General features: G+C 41.7%; 1 protein-coding gene across 4 annotated transcripts in view; it reads left to right on the top strand.

The window, feature by feature from the left end:
• EXOC6 (exocyst complex component 6) overlaps positions 1 to 12,982 on the top strand; it is a 184,969-nt gene extending 171,987 nt beyond the window's left edge. For all 4 annotated transcript variants that reach the window (XM_054034887.1, XM_054034886.1, XM_054034888.1 and 1 more), the window contains 2 exons: positions 11,292 to 11,404; positions 12,746 to 12,982. In XM_054034887.1, the coding sequence (XP_053890862.1) occupies positions 11,292 to 11,404; positions 12,746 to 12,878 (246 nt within the window). In that variant the 3' untranslated portion in view covers positions 12,879 to 12,982. The remainder of the gene's footprint in view (positions 1 to 11,291; positions 11,405 to 12,745) is intronic.
• Positions 12,983 to 15,835: the final 2,853 nt, after the last annotated feature.

Here is a 15,835-nt window from a genome sequence, read left to right as displayed (position 1 = left end):
GCAAGTGTTCTGACATGTTTATCAGGCAAATTGTACCTGACAAAAGGTAATTACACATGCAATCAAGTCTAGAAGTAACTGGGTGATTAGGGGTTAATAAACTGTTTAGCATAAGAGATATCCTTCTTGTGTTCAAAGAAAGTGGCTAGAAAAGGATAACTAAAAGCAAAGCAGTAAAAAATAACTTTTTTTTTTCAGTATGTGGATTTAAGTTCACAAAAATCAAAACAGGTTTCTAAAGTAGCAAAAATATGCAACTCGTCTTTCTCACAAACTCTCAAATAGCTCAAGTATCAGAGGGGTAGCTGTGTTAGTCTGGATCTGTAAAAAGCAACAGAGGGTCCTGTGGCACCTTTAAGACTAACAAATGTATTGGAGCATAAGCTTTCGTGGGTGAATACCGCATGCGTCTGACGAAGTGGGTATTCACCCACGAAAGCTTATGCTCCAATACATCTGTTAGTCTTAAAGGTGCCACAGGACTCTCTCTCAAATAGCTGGTACCTAGCTGGGCAAGCCAAAGCTATTTGTTGGGTCAGTTGATAGCAAAACACAGATAAAGGCACCATTCCATCTGTACACCGCTATTTAGATCATTTAAAATTATTCTAGAATTACTTCACGAGAAATGATCTGGTTTTGTTCTCTAACTGGCACAGCAGCACACATTCCCTTCTTTGCTGGCCAGCTCTGGACTAGCCCTAGCTGCCTTAGGGGACCTCCCAAGCAGGATTGTGCCCAGCTCTTGCCCAAAAGCAAAAGGGGAAGACAACTCTTATGCACCTGAATAGAACTAACCACAGTGGAGACCATAACATTTTGCTGCTTACAGTATAAATATGTAGCTGTTTGCAATATATTAATAAAAATATTTGAATGTAAGAAGACTCTGTTTCTCAAGGATAGTTCAAAGGTGGGTTCAGGTCTCATGAAGACAATCACTGCAAATAAATCCGCTAAATAAGGTTCTAATCATATATGCAGATCCCTCCAAACTGAATTTAAGAGCCTACAGGTAGAAAGGAAGATCCTAAAATATGTTCAGAGCAGGTGATAAACACCTTAACTACCTTGAAGAAAAAGTGCATGACTGTGGTGTATTTGAGAGGTGAATTAGATTCATAGAGTGATGCAGCTCCAAGAATTCTACATACAAAACCTCCTTCCCACACATTTTCTATACTTATAAGATCTGAAGGACTCAGACTGAGCAGCGTAAGGCTCTGAATAGCAGCAGTTAATGCATTACTGAGCATCGATTACTATAAATCAGTTCACAAGCAGTCATATCACGAGTTATTGGAAGACAGCAAGAGCTTTGAAACCATAACATATTCACAGCTACCTTACTTAGAGCCTGAACCTTATCCCTATAGCCCTTATAGAACTTTTTTTTTGACCTGTGGGATCAGTCTTACTACAACATTTCATGTTGATCAAAACAGCATTCTTGATAGTCATCAATTGACTAAGTTGGGAGCTCTTTTAATTGAGGAACAGTTCAGTATCTGCTACAAGTGGTACTTAAGGTATCAGAAACCTTTCAGTAAAAAGGACCCGAATCAGTCCACATGATGCAAGAGATGGCATAGCTTTCCTTTTGTCCAAATCCAGTTCACCTGAAACAGTGTAGATGTAGGGCATGTGTTGGTTGTGTGAAGAGCATTTAGAAAATATATAGACAGGACCAAGACTCTCAGGAAATCACAGCATCTTTTCATAGGTATCATTCAAGATGCCGGGGCAGAAAAGTAGCAAAAGACTACTAGTAAGAGTATGTAAAGCTGGGAACATGATACTTCCAGAGGGTAACATAGCACAGGCAACAGCTACCTTGTATGTGGGAAGAGTATGTGCCTTAGCAGAGAAAATCATCAGTCCTGATGTTCACTAAAAGTTGGACCAGGAAGGTCTCCTCCTCAGACTCACCTTTTCCATAGGCAAATCCTCCAAGAAGTGGCAAAAGTTGTTACTGACATTTTATAATATTTTTTCATTAGCTTCTCTATCTGGAGAGAGCATGGAACTTTCCTCTTGCTCTTCCTCCTTTCTCATGCACTTGTATGTGGAGTTGTTTCTGTGCTCTCCCCTTTCCATACTCCTTGTTAGCTATGTCACAGTGTGAAAGGCTGACAGATATGCTCTATCTTGATAATAGCTTGATATTTCTCTTAACAGGGATATTTGTTCTGCTTACCTGTAAATTTCTCTTCTCAGATGTAGCTTGCCTCGCTGTCTTGGCCCACTCTTGTTTTCCATGAAGGTTACAGGAGAAAAGTGTGGGATAAAGTGTTTACAGCAAAACCTTTCTCATGTCACAGTATGAATATAGTTATCTTTGTATATATGACAGTATTTTTCAGCCTTGTGCTAAATCTGTTCTAATCAGAGGTAGACAGGTGGATCCTCAAGTGTGTGTGTCTGATGTTGGGGAGTAGAGGAAAGCTGCCAGAGCTCTGCACTGCCTCCACGCTGGAGAGGGGAAGGACCCATCCAGTTTGAAGGATTGCTGTACATGTTATCTTTGAGAAGATACATTTACAACTAACATGAACAAATTTCCCATTATACCTTTAAAAGGAAATCAGATGTTACTTCTCAAGGACCAGTGTGTGTGAGTGAATACTCAACACTAGAAATCTGACTTTATAGAACCGTATATTTTTTTAAGTACTTGTTAACTGTATTTAGCTGGTACTTCATAAACAGATGGAAAAATAACACTTCATTTCCTGCTGACATCTCTAATTACATGCATTTATTTCTCTTATTACCATGCCTACCATTGTGGTCCATTCACCATTAGATAGACCACCACTCTTCCAGTCATAATCACATAATGTTCCTGTAGCAACTACAGCAGCTAACTTTTTTTTAGTGGAAAAAGTAGCATTAGGAAAATACTGAATGTAATTTTAGTTGTCTTAAATGTGTTGTGGCAGCTAGAAGCAAGGAGAGCCAGCACCAGGTGATCAGCAAATTCTCCATAGACTTGTGTCACGTAATTTAGAAAGCACTGGGTGGGATCACGTAAACCTGTATGGCAATCAACAATTTATATTTTTAGTTGATTTCCATTTTTGGCAGAATTAGCCTTTTTGTGATTAGACCTGCCCTCAATACATTTTTGTCCTGTTCCATGCTAATTAATTACAGGATTTAAATCCCCAAGGATTACAAACCTCCTTTATTTCAATGCAATTTAGCATATTTAACATATTACATCTGCTGTATTATGAGTCATGTCAATGTCGGATGCCAAATCTAAAAAGAGTATTACCATTACATCTTTACCTTGGTGAGGAATCTTGGTTATTGCATAACTTCACCACATGTTGAATCTTATTGTGGTTTTGCATGCACCTAATCTCTGTCACATAAAAAGATAAATTTAATAGGTGTCCTACGGTGGACAAAAAATAGCTAATGTAGGGAAAAGTCTTGTTCTTTTTCATCTTGCTTTTCTATTGAAGGTGCAAGCAAATGTCAGATTTTCGTGACATCTTACTTATATCTAGGTGTTTTTATGAATTGAAGAAAAGATCTTTTTAACCCTGTAGTTCTTCTGTTTTTAAAAAAACAGTGTAGGTGTGATTCTCAATATGTTTCCATTCTATAAATAAAAGGGGAACCTTCCTGTAGTTAATTCATCACAGAAATTCCCGTGCTCTTTCGTGAAAGATTGCATAGGCTAGTGGATAACTGTCACCTTCATGTTTCAAAGAGTGAGTTAAAATACCATGAAAAATGCAGTACTCATAAAATTGCTATTACTGTTTTCATCTATGAGAACATAGATTATGCTCCAGACCATCCCCCATGTAAAAATGCCATGCTGTTTTGCAAGAGAATTCATGATTGTCATGCACAGTGGAAAACCTGCACAAGGAAGTAAAAGTTGAATGAGAATCTATGTCTCGTACCTCTGCAGAGTTCCCATATACACCTGGCCATACAACTGAAGGAGACTTAAGAGCTGGGTAAGGGTTGATCTGAAGATACTTCCCTTGCATCTGATGTTCCTGGAATCAGCTATCTATCCCTGCTAGTGTGTTGGCTGCTTGCCAGCCCTCCCCACTAGCAAATTGCCTGCATTGACATTACATTCGCGAAGTGCCAGATCAGATGCAGGTGACATGAATGGCCAGGACATGAATCCAAAGAATCGCAGACCAGGCAGCTCTTGTCCACCCACGCTGTACAGTACATGCTCTCGAAGCCCATTACATATAGCAGTATGTCACAGCAATACATGCAGCTGTGAGTGGGACAAAATGCACAAGTATAGAGTTGTATGCAACAGCAGTCCAGCCTTCAGCAACCGCTGTCGTTATGTCCCATTTCCTCCAGCAGCAGTGAATAATTGTCACACTGGAGCCCCTGAACCTGTGTACAGAAGCAGGAGGGGAGTTATGATTGGATGACATGTCATTTGATCGCAGGTCCATCATGGTTCACTGCCACAGTGTAGTGGCAGCTGCTCTGGTTCAATAAACAAATCAGGATGAGTCTGGCTGCTGTGTAACCATTTGACCATGTTGGGGCTGTGGGGGAACTGTACTAGAACCTGACTCTCCCTTTGCTGATACTCCGGTTTCTATCTGTCTTAGGTACTTACCTGGCACCCATGTAAGTACCATACTCTCTGAGCACCTCACAATCTGTAATGTATTTATCCTCAGAAAGAAGGACTAAGTGACTTGCCCAAGGTCACAGACGAAGTCAGTGCTGAAAGCGGGGACTTAAAGCCAGGCCTCCCAAATCCTACACTCGCACCCTAACCCCTGGACCATCCCAGTTGTTTCCTCTCTGTACCTTGAAACAGGTTTGGAGTGCATAGGGTGTGCCTGAGGCACTGAAGAAGGTAGGACATTTCTCCACATTGAAAGTAAGACCTTTGGGTGGGGAAAATATTGTGTATACATCCTGTTTTTAGGAAAATGAGCATGTATCCCTGCTTAATTGAGCCCTAATCTTCCAACAGGGCCTTCACTATCACTAAGTCATGAGTGCCTGGAAGCAATCAGCAGCTAGACCAAGAGAAGTTGGCTTTAGAAAAGACTGAGATGATGGTAGCAGGAAAGGGGAAGCACTTTTAACTTTAACACTCTAACCTCATCAGTGACCAAGGGCTTTAGACTACAAATTGTTACAGTGATGCAAAGCCTCAGGGTCATTCTGAACTCATCATGAATCCACGTTCTACAGATTACAACAATGATAAGGAATGTTCCTTCTATCTGTGACTGGCCAGGAGATTGAGCCATTTTCTCTCAAATGGATTTAGCCACAGATTAGATTATAGTAGCTCAGGTTTTCTGTAGGTAAACACAACCACTCAGAGAAGGCTGAAGTTGGTCTCTTAAGAAACGCCTCTACTGTGATGCCCATGGTAAACTTCCTAGTGATAAAGGTAGGCAGGTGAGATAGTGTTTTATTAATATATCTTGTTTGCTTATTTTATTAAGAAAGCAAAGCCTCCAGGTTGTACTGTTGGTTAATATTTGTTCCTATTGCTGTTATCCTTGTTCTTCCACTCTCCACCTTGGTTCTCCATCTACTTGTGGCATCTCGTCCCCCTTTGGTGTACACACTGCCTTTTATTGTATGCTTTTACAGCATTCATCACAGTGGGACTCCAATGCAGATTAGGGCCTCTGGGCACTACTTTAATAAAAATAAGTAAAAAATAAACATGCAGGAGCAAGCCTAGCATGCATCAAAGGTTGGTCTGAACATAATCTGTGCTTCACAAACTCCACTGATTACCAATCTGCCTCAGAACAGAAGTCAAAGTCCTAGTTCTATCTACAAAACCCCTAAAGTACTGGAATCTAGCTACTTCAGAAACTCACCCTATCTGACTTTCCAAAGCAGTTAGGGTGAGCACCACAAAGGTACTTCTGTACCTAAACCCCAGATTTAGGCACTTTAATATGTGGTTTAGGTGCTTAACTCCAAGTTTTGGCTTCACTGCAATCCACAAAAGTCTCACTGTAGGCACTTAAACTCACTCAGCACTAAGTTTTCAGAGTACAGGTTCCCTAGCCACCTAGGTTTCTGCCTCTGGGCATGTACACTGCTGTCCCCTCTAGGCATCTAGACACCAGTCTTCTGCCTAAGACCCAGAGCAATTCACAAACCAGGGAAAGAGAGGTGTTTGGCCACATAATTCAGGTGTGGGCCCTAATCTGGTAGGCAGCCTCTGAGCATGCCTACTGGATCAGGTCCCATTCAAAACTGGAGGAGGGTGGAGAGGCAGTGCCATGACTGTTTTGTGTGAAGTGCCTAATGTGGTCCCACAAGAAACTCCATAGGTGCCAAAGCACTTGACTCCAGGCAGCAGGTTCTTGTTCATGGATCACTAAGCAGAAGAAGGCACTTCCCTGCAACCTGGATTTAGGGGCCTATCTCCATGAGAGGGGTGGGGCTTAGCACACACTCCTCTCCTCCTCCTCCTCCTCCTTTGGCTAGTTTAGGTAGCTCCCCACCTAGTGGGCTTGTCTATACTTACGCGCTGGTTCGGCGGCAGGCAATCGAGCTTCTGGGTTCGATTTATCGCGTCTTGTCTGAACGCAATAAATCGAACCCAGAAGTGCTCCCCGTCGACTCCGGTAATCCTGCTCGGCGCGAGGAGTATGCGGAGTCGACGCGTGAGCCTGCCTGCCACGTCTGGACCGCGGTAAGTTCAAACTATGGTACGTCGACTTCAGCTACGTTATTCACGTAGCTGAAGTTGCGTACCTTAGTTCGAATTGGGGGGTTAGTGTAGACCAGGCCTAGTGTGCTGTCTTATGTGGATCTCATTTGCAGGCACCTATCTCTTCCCATGCATTGCACAAAATGTTGAGTTGTCCAACTCAGCTTACATGCACAGATATTCCACTGCCTTTCAAAAAGACCTGCATCTTCTATGTTTATGATGGAGGATCCCCAAAATAATGCATTGCTTAACTAAAGAATAATGTTACAGTGCCAACTTAAATAATTAGCTTTTGAGCTAAACTGAGTGAGTATTTGCTTAAATTGGCATTTGACCCTGAGCAGGAGTAACATGTTCTTTAGCTATATCCAGATATGTAACCAATAGGAAATGAAATAGTATCCTCAATTTTTACACATCTTTCACTTAGATTTTGTTTGAATATCTCATTTAACACTCATGAACATCTTTGTGGCTTGTAATGCTCCCTAGAGAAGTTTGAGACAACAGATCAATAAATATATCACAAATCCATTATACATCTATCTATGGGGAAGGATAACAAATGTTAATATTATCGTATTAATTCAAGCATAATTGTGTAGATATTACTAATTTAAGTAATATGTGTTCCTTATTTTATTTAACTGAATATAATAAAATTTAACTGAGTTTTTTTTAAAAATAAAATGTAAAAGCTATTATTTCACCGTTTGTATTTAATGCATAATGGTTATTAATGTATTAGTTATTAATTCATTAATAGATCAAGACTTTAAAGGAGGACTTGGGTTCCCGAATTTATTTGTATCATGTTACTCTTCAGGGCAGGGCCTGCCTTTTACTGTGTTTGCAGGGAACCCACTCTAATGATCCCTGATATTGATTGGGGGTTTGGGGCATTTTTATAATACAAATAGGTAATAATATTGCTAGTGGCTTGCCACAGTTACATAGTCTCCTTAAACCAGCTTGGCCACACCCCATCTGGCTACCTTTTAGAAAAATCTGAAAATAACCATGATTTAATCTTGTCCAGACTAATTATTTTAAGGAAACCCGTAATTTAAATACGATTGAATGATCTGGAGTGAATTTCTGAGTAAACAGCGGCCAGAATGGTCACAGCAGTCCTTTATTTGGATAATGTTACACTCAAAATAGATGGGGAAGCCCTTTGTTGGAGGGAATTGAATCTCAGATGGTGTCTTTTAGAGAGTTATAGAGGAAATTTTAGTCTGGAGTATACTAAAATAAGGTATAGCAAATGAGTGAGAGATTGTATTATTCAGCATTTTCTTGCCTCTCCTCTAGTCTTCCCTTGCGCCTTATTATTTGATTTTCAAAACCCGACATCATGTCAAAAATACAGTCTGATGGAGTTTAATTATCCCATTACTTTACTTCAGTCATCTGACTTTGATTGGTAGGTATTTCTTGCTGGAAATAGTATGAGAAATCGCTTCTGGTGGATTATTTTTCTATTTGAGGAATATGTTTTAATACTGTAACACTCCCAGACCAGTGATTGAGTGCTTTTTTGCGATAAATGGAAAGCCGACAGTAAAAGAAAGTTGGAATGAGAAAAGAGAATTGGGAGTTTGTTCCCCAACAGTTGTCCGGAAAAAAAATTAAACTTTTGTTGTTATTGTTTATTTATTTATTATTAACCAAACCTATTTTCAGGGAGTTGGTTTGAGGCGTTGCCTATAGTGAGGATTTGAGCCATGGTGTGCTGTACTGGTGCTTTGTATCAGTGTAGCTGACCCCTGCTTGAAACCAGGACATTTTCTCAAAATTATTCTCAAGGAAAGATTGGATAACAGAACGGTTTAAAACAAGCAGCCTAAGTGGACTGATGCTGTAGATGTGGAAGGTGGAAGTTGGATTCATATGCGCTGACCCTTTCCTAGAACTAGTGAGCACTGGACTAGGCTAATAGAAAACATTGGGGGGGGGAGATATAGTATTGTAAATAGCACACAAGCCGCAGTTGTTGATTCTACTTGATAAGCCTCTTTTCAGGGAGTTTTCGAAAGTGGTTTATTTCCTGTGTATATCTGCTGCCAGGGAACTTTTGTCAAGGCATTGTTGGGACCAGTACTTAATAATTGATACGCAGGTATGGGCGATGTTGCCACAAATGAACTTTGTTTTAAAGCTGCGGGGTGACGTATCAAAGTCTAGTGCCATTTGAGAGACATTTTACTGGGGGAAATAGCCAAGAATGGAGTAGTAAGTGTGGGGGTCGGGGAAGCCCAGACTCACGTTTATTATGGAGTTTGTAATTATGGTTTGAATCTTGGTTGTCACTTTAATTTGCGAGGATTCAGTTCTACTTACTAATGGACTCCGGGCAGGTTTTTCACGTGTCAGTAACTGGCAAACGAGCTGTCCTTATCCTTCAGACGGTGTGTTTGCAGTGTAGATTTAGTGGCATTTTACTGTTCCATTTAAAAGGATAAAATATTCGATAGAGTAAATCAAACATTGAGGGCTTTAATACGGGACTGGAGTGGGCTTGCAGCAGCGAATCAGTTCTGAGGAACCGCCTTTCTGCTGCTCAGAGAATGAATTGCAGATCCGCAGCTTCAATTTCGGCTGCTCTTTATTCATAAAGTAACGGGAACTGCTGATTTCTGTACGGCCGCATTAGCCTCCAGAGAAGCGTGACCCGCTCAGCGTGATTTTAGTCGGTGTTCATTTGCAAAGGGGGGACATGATGGCTTAGAAAGGACGGCAGCCTGCCCCAGCCCGCCCGTTGAAAAAGCGTGGTCTTCAGAGACCAAAACCCTCAGCAAAATTCAAATTACAGGGGCTCGCCCCTGGCTTCTGGAGGCGCCCAGAGCTCCCACTGAGACACAAGCAATGCAAGATTGGGACCAGTCAGGAAAGCAGATGCACGTCTCTAGGCTGGTCCTTTCCTCGGGGTATCAGTGTGTCCGGGTAACCAGAAAATTCAGTGGCTAACCACTGTTGAATGCATCACTGGGCAGATCTAACTGCTTACTTTCCAGCGACCCCTTCACTTCAGTGGGCGTTTTCAGTTTGCTCTGCTTGCAGCGTCCCATTTGTTAAGATGCTTTTTTCTCTGGAGCAGCGTATATGGTGCCCGCCCTGCCTTTGCGAAGATGCTCCGTCTGTATTGACTTAAGCCAGCTTGCTGGCCCCTGAGCCTGCAGTCTGTACTCAGGCAAAACTCCCATTGATGTCAATGGGAGGTTTGCCTGAATGAGGCCTGTAAAATCGTCCTCCCGGGCGGTTTTTTCTTTTGTTTCCGAGTTAAACTCTTCAGCTAGCGATGGGGAAAAGTTTAGCGGGCATCGAAAATTAGTGTTTGCTCCATTTGTATCTTACTCAAGCAGGGCAATAGCTATTGACTGTGATTGCTAGCAAAACCAGGGTAGTAACTGCCCCAAACGGGGCAATGCCTCCTTTGCGTTGAAGGGAGTCCTGGGGAACTTTGTTTAACATCGCAGAGTAGCGGGCACTACTGCAGGATTTTCCCATTTCCCATCGTTATAGCCAAATAGGCAATTACAGATAGACTCACACTAATAAATAATGGGAGTGCTCTTTTGCCCTCTCTATTGTTTAAAGAAGCAAAAACAAAACAAAAAAGCAACAGGGTAAATTAAAACGACAAGGTGCAGAAATAGGAAGCCGAACTGACGATACTAAAGTATTTAGCTGTTTGAAACAATTAAAACGTGGATAGGAAGTAGGTTTTAACTGGCTTAAAGGGGATTATGGTTTTAAAGTTGGATAAAGGGGTTGCTGCTTTAGTTTAGATATCACATTAGCTTTTAAAAGATTACTTTTATATTTGACAACAGCTCTGACGGGAGATTATAAAGCAAATACTCGATTTTAAAATGCTACCAAACACAGGGCCTGGGTTTTTTTTTCAATTTGTTTTATATTTGTTTGGACTAAAAGAGCTCCCAAGGCTAACAAGCAGAATCTTGAACCCGCCCTTTTCCAATCCCTGGGAGGATCAGTCACCATGGAGAATCCAGCGGGGGTTGTTTAATGCACTTAATTAAGATTATCTGAACCTCTGGTTTAAATTACTGTGGAAAAAAGTAGAGTTGCAAACTCTCTTTCAAAGGTAAAATGTTCTGGTGGGCTAGCAAAATGGGAAGCTTAAAACATTAACATTCTCCTGCTAGGTTGGTTTACGTCCAGCAGCCCATGAAAATATAAGGTAGACCCAAGCACGGGAATGAAACGAAAAATGCAGTAGGAAGAGAAGGGAGATCGTTAAACAATTAAGGTGTTTGCTGCCTAATCCTTCGCTTTTAATTATTTATTTCTGGTGAAGAATGTTAAGTGACTTGTGCAGAAGGATTCCGTGTAAAGTCGCAATGCTATGAGACTCGCTTTGCAAACACCACTGGAGTGATCATATTGTTTCCTGGTGGGGATGTAAGACTGTTTTAAAATCCATTCTAGGGCGCCACTTGTCTGAGAAATCGCTAGTACTTCGGGGATGTTAAAACGTATCATTCTCCCCTCTACACCAAGAGAAGAGAGACAAACCTAGGTCTGAATCTTAACAGCTTGTCTTTCTGTCTTCTTCATGTAGCTTCTGGACCTTTTTATGGTGTGGGACTGGTCAACCTACCTAGCTGATTATGGTCAACCTACTTCTAAGTACTTACGAGTAAATCCAAGCACAGCCCTTACCCTCCTGGAGAAGTGAGTATGTAGTGCCAACACTTTGTGGGGGGTTCTCTTGAAAATATTACTGTTCATGTGAATAAGAGAAATAGAATGCGGGCTGATTCCAGCAGCTGGCGTCCCTGTTGCTGATCTTCTCCCAACAGCTCTTGCTACCTCGGTTTTAAAGACAAGCTGAATTTAAATGCTTCTGCCCTTTCTCCTTTCCTTTAAGGTTAGCAGCATAGTCTGTACCATAAAGTTACTGATCATGTTAACATGAACAGCAAAGCGCTAGCCTCTCTTAGGTTGTCAGGCTCATTTTATAAAACTGAATCTAGAAATGTGCGTTTCAATTTGTTCTTTGTCCCAGTTTTAAACAGAGATGTAAATGCCAACTGTTACTGTACTTTATAAATCAGTACTGTACTATATTACACTGACTGTATCGCGATCTTCCCAGGTTTGCTGTGCCCAAGAGAAAATTAAGGTATTTTGGTTAGGAAATTAAACCAAAAACACCACTGAATGAGCTCACAGTCTCATTCAAAGTTTTCCGGTGCCTTGTAGCTCAATATAGTAACATCACGGGACCAAGTTTCCACTTTGTAAAATAAAGCATTTAAAACTCTGGGTGTTCTGCACATTCTCATACTTGAATCTACAGTAGCTAATTAGATTTGAGAAACAGTCTGAAAGGGGAGCATATATATGTTTTGGCTAAAAACAACTTGTCAATCTGCTGCATATAACTGAATCATAAATATATTATGATTTAAATGCGTTATCTGATTTTGTTTCCTTTCCCCTCAATGAATGTATGTTTTGCAGAGTGCATAGAGGGTATGTATTTCCCTATCATGTCATACATATACAATTGTTTTTTTATTTTGACATTAGTTTCCTGTATTTCGATTTTAAATCACCACTATATTTCATTTTCAAGTTTCAGTAGTAGTAATAAAGACTTCGGATAATTTATCAATGAATGGCACACCATTTCATTGAGAATGAACTCAAAAATGGAACCAGATGGAGAAGGATCTAAACAACCTTCAATTTTGTTCATTTGCAAATGTAATTTTTAGTGTTATGTTTCCTGTTTATGTAATGTTTAGCTTAATGGTTGTAAACGGTTTTTAAGTCGTATTTGTTAAGACTGGGTCTGTATGCCTGGGATTTAATTTAAAAAACACTGCTAGGCTAAGCACAGCTAAGAGAGACTCCAAAAGAGATTTGTGTAACCTTTAACTCTTATTAACACGAAGTGAACACATCAACAAAGAGAAAAAGTAGCGCTGAATTTATTTTAGCCAGTCCGATTTTCTCTTGCTAGTGACATTTCTAACATGCCTGTGTCATCCACTTTTTTTCTTGCAGAATGAAAGACACTAGCAAAAAGAACAATATTTTTGCTCAGTTCAGGAAGAATGATCGTGACAAGCAGAAGTTAATAGAGACCGTAGTAAAGCAACTTAGAAGTTTAGTGAACGGTATGTCCCAGCACACATAGACCTGTTAGATCGTTTGTATCTCATCGTGCCGAGATGTATTTCTTGGCCACCATTTCTACATAGCAGGCAGGGATGGTGATTAGGACTCTTGTTTGGTTGAATAGAGGTGGCTTGTATACGGAGATAGCAGTAAATAATACTTTGTATGTATTTTTAACGAATTGAATACTATTTTATATATTGTAAACAAATGGTGGAAATGGGACTGTAAAATAAAAAGCAGGTCACTCACACTGTACATGAAATACCTGAACTGTAAATACATTATTTAGAAGTGGGTAGCCGTTACATACAATTTTTTGCTCCAGTTAGAAATTACTGGAAAAAAGTTTTGCTATAATCCTTTAATTGCCGTTTTCCGAATAAATCCTAATTTAATATTTTTAAACGTTGAAATACATGCGTTTCAGATGTTGCCTGGTCGTTTTCTTTTTATTAATTGTATATTAGCCTTAAAAGTGATTGGGACATAATTTTGTATACCAATTTTGTAGTGTGGAGGTACGAAAAAAATCTTCTGATTTTTTTGTACACTTTAAAACTACCTGAAAACCAGACTTGATATATATTCAGTGTTAGGGCTTATAGCTTTGTTCTTCAGAAGTGGTTTAATCTTGAGTTTATGAATGTAAATAACCATTTGAATTCTCTGCAATGTGCTTTGGTTTCTGTTCCTCAGGGGTAACCTTTATAACTGTACTTTTGTAGATGATTCCCGGTCCCCTGTTTTCCCCTCCAGACTAAAGTAAGGGATACAAGATTTACGATATCTGATCTCATACCAAGTCCCTGTGTGTCAATATGTATGTTTATACAAATAGAGCCATCCCCATAATTAGAATTCCCTCCTACGACCAATATCTATGCCCTGTAGTATCCTGGCTATTTTAAACATAAGGAGAATGTATAATAAATACAAACCAAACCATCTATGGAACATGTAAAAAGAATGTACATTTCGCTGTATTTTAAGTTATTGACGGTCTAAATACAGTAATATAAATCTTACCCTTATTTTTGAATTTTATGTATTAAAATGCATCTCAGACTTAAATTTCATGTCGGACTGTACAGCAGAGTTCATTTCCCCTGTTTTCTATCTTTCAATTATTTACTCTCCTTTTCCTTTGTAAGCTGAGACTGGAAAGGTTCCTGTGTACCCGCCTTCACCTCCGTGATGGAAATATTAAACATGTTCAGCAAACTCTCCATACGGTGTCATTGTCCACATCCGTGTTTGTTTGTGTGTCCCAGGAAGCTTGGTGCCCGAGTATCTGCCCTATGACCGCTTCAGCAACGCAGCAGCAAGAATTTCTGTTAGACCTTGGGATTTCACTTGGTGTGAAACTGGAGCTGAAATTCCCAGTCGGGCTCAGCGTGGCCTAGAGATCTCGCTCCCATCTGAGGTGCAGAGTCAGGAAAGTGCAGAGGCTCTCCTCCTGTTGGGTCAGTTCTCCTCCTAAAACCATTGTTAGATGTTTTCCAGGGAAGAATGGCGCAGTAATGACCAAAGAATGGGGCAGTACGAAGGGATTAGCTTTGAGAAGCGGGACCCGATGCGCTGTCGCTTCGGCTTTGCAGTGCAGCCTCTCCCGTGTCTTCCTTCCTTTCTGGTATCCTCTCCAGGCGCAAGTGGCTGCTACGGAAGGACTTTGAGCCCAGGTTCCCCGTAAGAAGCGAGCAGGGCTTGGAGGCTCCTTCGCTCTTCCTGCGCTCCCCATTTGGACTGAGGGGCTCTACAAAAGAGCAGCTTTCCCCAGCAGATCCGCAAATGATTAACTCGGAAGGAACCGCTCAGCCCTTATAAAAATCCATGTTGAGGGGGTGGGTTGAATTTCAGCCTGAAAATGCCCGCAAGGAAAGGGAGCGGCTCAGGGGACTGCCTGGCAGGCGGGGTGCGAAAAGCGGGGGGATTTTATACCTTCGGGATCATTCAAATGTCTCGCATTAAAGGGGACTACAGACGTTTGAAACCAGAGTTAGGCTCTGGGGAGTTGCTGACCCAGCTCGGGCTCTGCAGGGTTTGTCTGGGGGACGCGCATTGCTTTGAAAATAGAGGGTGTGAGTGTGAATGGAGAACTGCCGGTTACGAGAATTGCCCTTTAAGCAGCGTGTTTTCCACAGCCAGCAGAACGGGTTTGTGTTGCGCCCTCCTGTAGCTCGCGTTACACCCCGGCCGGTGTGCTGCTGTAGCTTATTCGGCCCCTTTGTAAATGCAGACCTGCCCTGTAAGAGTTGCGGACCTAGACTGACCGGCGTCATTTTCCCACAGAACCCCTTCTCCTACATAGTAAGGCTCTGCGAACCGCCCAGAGCCTCTTTACTCCCGGGTCACAGGGGCAATACATGGAGTGAGCTGGACCTCCAGCAAACAGGATTAATCAGGCCTGGAGCAAAGGAAAGCGGAGACAATTCTCCAGAGGGGCCTCTAGATTGCAGGGAAGGGAGCGCCACTGAACCTTGGCATCTAAACAAACAACAGGTGTCTCCTGTATGCTGCCGCGCCAACGGATGCAACTGGAGCTGTGTTAGCAAGCGGAGATGGGGTGCAGGGCTACTGCGAGAAAAGGCTGCATCAAGCTCCCAGAGACTAGAGCCTTGGGAAGTACATGTGCTGTGCATACGTTGTATAAAGATGCTGTTCTGACCTAAGGAGGGAGAGTTTTCGTTTGGACCAGCAGGGTAAGAATAACTAGAACCCAGAGAAATTTGTTCCCATTGACGCCAATAGGACAACTCCGATTGACTTCCGATGGGAGCAGGAGCCGACCCCGCATTGAGCCAGCAAGGCTTTCCCGAGGAGACAGTTCCGGGAAAGCCCAAGCTTTCCTGCTGCGCAGCGATTTGCTTTGCGGTAATACCGCTCATGCGAAGGACTTAGCGGAGAAACTGGCTCGGATCCGAGGCACTGGCCCGTTATTAGCCCGATCCCATACTTCTCACGCAGGCAAAACTC

This window comes from Malaclemys terrapin, chromosome 7 (assembly GCF_027887155.1).
Source record: "Malaclemys terrapin pileata isolate rMalTer1 chromosome 7, rMalTer1.hap1, whole genome shotgun sequence".
Lineage (NCBI taxonomy): Eukaryota > Metazoa > Chordata > Testudines > Emydidae > Malaclemys > Malaclemys terrapin.
The sequence above is the reverse complement of the archived record's forward strand: the minus strand, read 5'-3'. Positions and strand labels throughout refer to the sequence as shown.